At 44.3% G+C, this 1,477-nt stretch overlaps 1 protein-coding gene across 1 annotated transcript in view; it reads left to right on the top strand.

Annotated features, from left to right (window-relative positions):
- The window catches only part of LOC119616650 (MAGE-like protein 2), a 15,822-nt gene extending 14,466 nt beyond the window's left edge, over positions 1-1,356 (top strand). Inside the window, exons 5-6 of the mRNA XM_037973322.1 lie at positions 1,019-1,264; positions 1,350-1,356. Of these exons, the coding sequence (XP_037829250.1) occupies positions 1,019-1,264; positions 1,350-1,356 (253 nt within the window). The remainder of the gene's footprint in view (positions 1-1,018; positions 1,265-1,349) is intronic.
- Positions 1,357-1,477: the final 121 nt, after the last annotated feature.

The following is a 1,477-nucleotide window of genomic DNA, read 5'->3' as shown; positions in this document are numbered from 1 at the left end:
TAAATAGCCTCGGAAGAAATTTTTTTACTAATATAATGTTTGGTTATATGTTCCAAGTCTGACAAAGTTTATGTTGTTTTAATACCGAATGCTCTTAATTAGTTCTGCTGCTGTTGCTCAGATGTTGGTTTATTCCATCTGTGCCCGTGCGCATGTTATTTACCTGTGTTGTGGATAGGCGTAGCTTCAGATCATGTGGTGTTGGTAGTGATTATTGATCACCTGTTGCTCACCTGGTGTTTTTTAGTGAGTGGGTGATGGGGGAAGTCTACTTTTTGCTGACCGCTTTAAGCTTGTACGTTTTTTTTGTCTTTGATCACTGTTTAAACCGGCGGATCCATTTTTAATGCTGTCTTTGGACACGGATTTTTGTTATCCACTGATGTTCTGCATAAAAATAAACATCTCAACTGCAGCAGGGATTTAAGTTTGGATCAGCTGGCGCGTCAACGAGGATTCCCCCTATTCAGCTGCTCAGGGACTTTGTTTGACAGTCGCTAATAACCTGTGTTTACTTTTATTGTGGTCATTTATTAAGCTGTTGGTTGGTTTAACTAATTATCATTATTCATAATATGTTGGAACAAAAAGTCATAGCTGAAAAAGCGTTGTATTATTCAATTTTTATTGATGTTAGATGATGATCCGATGCATGTAAAATTAATAAGGTAAAGAAACACTCCGGTGGCCCCCCCACATAGAAAATGAATCCGGCGCCACTGTGTGAAACACTTCAAGACTGAGTTTGTGTTGTTGTGTTCAGAGTTCTGAACAAACAGAGAGGGTCATGTTGGAACAGAAACATTCATGGATTCCGTCCCTTTATTTCTATAGAAGGCGTTTTTTTCCACTGTGAGAACAAAAAGAAGCTCGGACTGTGGAAAAGCTCCTCTTTCTGTGTGTTTAAAGAGTCTCCTCCTCAGGTCCAGGCTGAGGATCCAAATGTTCCTCAGATCAGAGGTTCATTTCTCTGACATGTAGAGAAACTGGTTCACAGCCTGCTTCTCTTTTCTTCCAGTTGTCCAGGAGCTCAGATTCCCGAACCTGCAGCAACTGATGTCGGGCCGTCCGTGGAAGCTGCCGTGGAGGGAGGATGCGCTCCTTTGGGCGGGAGGAGCGATCAGGAGTTACCTGGAAATAGGTCAGCATCTCTGGGTCTGGCTGCTGAACGGATCCGCCTAGAAAAACTGGGCCTCCCACAGAATGTGGTGCGCACAATCCAGGGCGCACGAGCCGCTTCCACCACAGCGCTGTACACATCAAAGTGGGCAGCCTTTCAGCGCTGGTGCACGGAGAAAGGCGTGGAGGCCATTTCATGTCCGTTAAGCTGCGTGCTGTCATTTCTGCAGCAGCTGATGGACAGAAAATTAGCGTTCAGCACAATTAAAACTTATGCTGCAGCTATTTCTTCCTGTCATGAGGGTTTCGGTGACAGAACAGTTTTTAACCACCCACTGATGAAGCGTTTTCTGAAAGG

The sequence above is a fragment of the Kryptolebias marmoratus genome, linkage group LG21, assembly GCF_001649575.2.
Source record: "Kryptolebias marmoratus isolate JLee-2015 linkage group LG21, ASM164957v2, whole genome shotgun sequence".
In the NCBI taxonomy this organism is placed as follows: domain Eukaryota; kingdom Metazoa; phylum Chordata; class Actinopteri; order Cyprinodontiformes; family Rivulidae; genus Kryptolebias; species Kryptolebias marmoratus.
The sequence above is the reverse complement of the archived record's forward strand: the minus strand, read 5'-3'. Positions and strand labels throughout refer to the sequence as shown.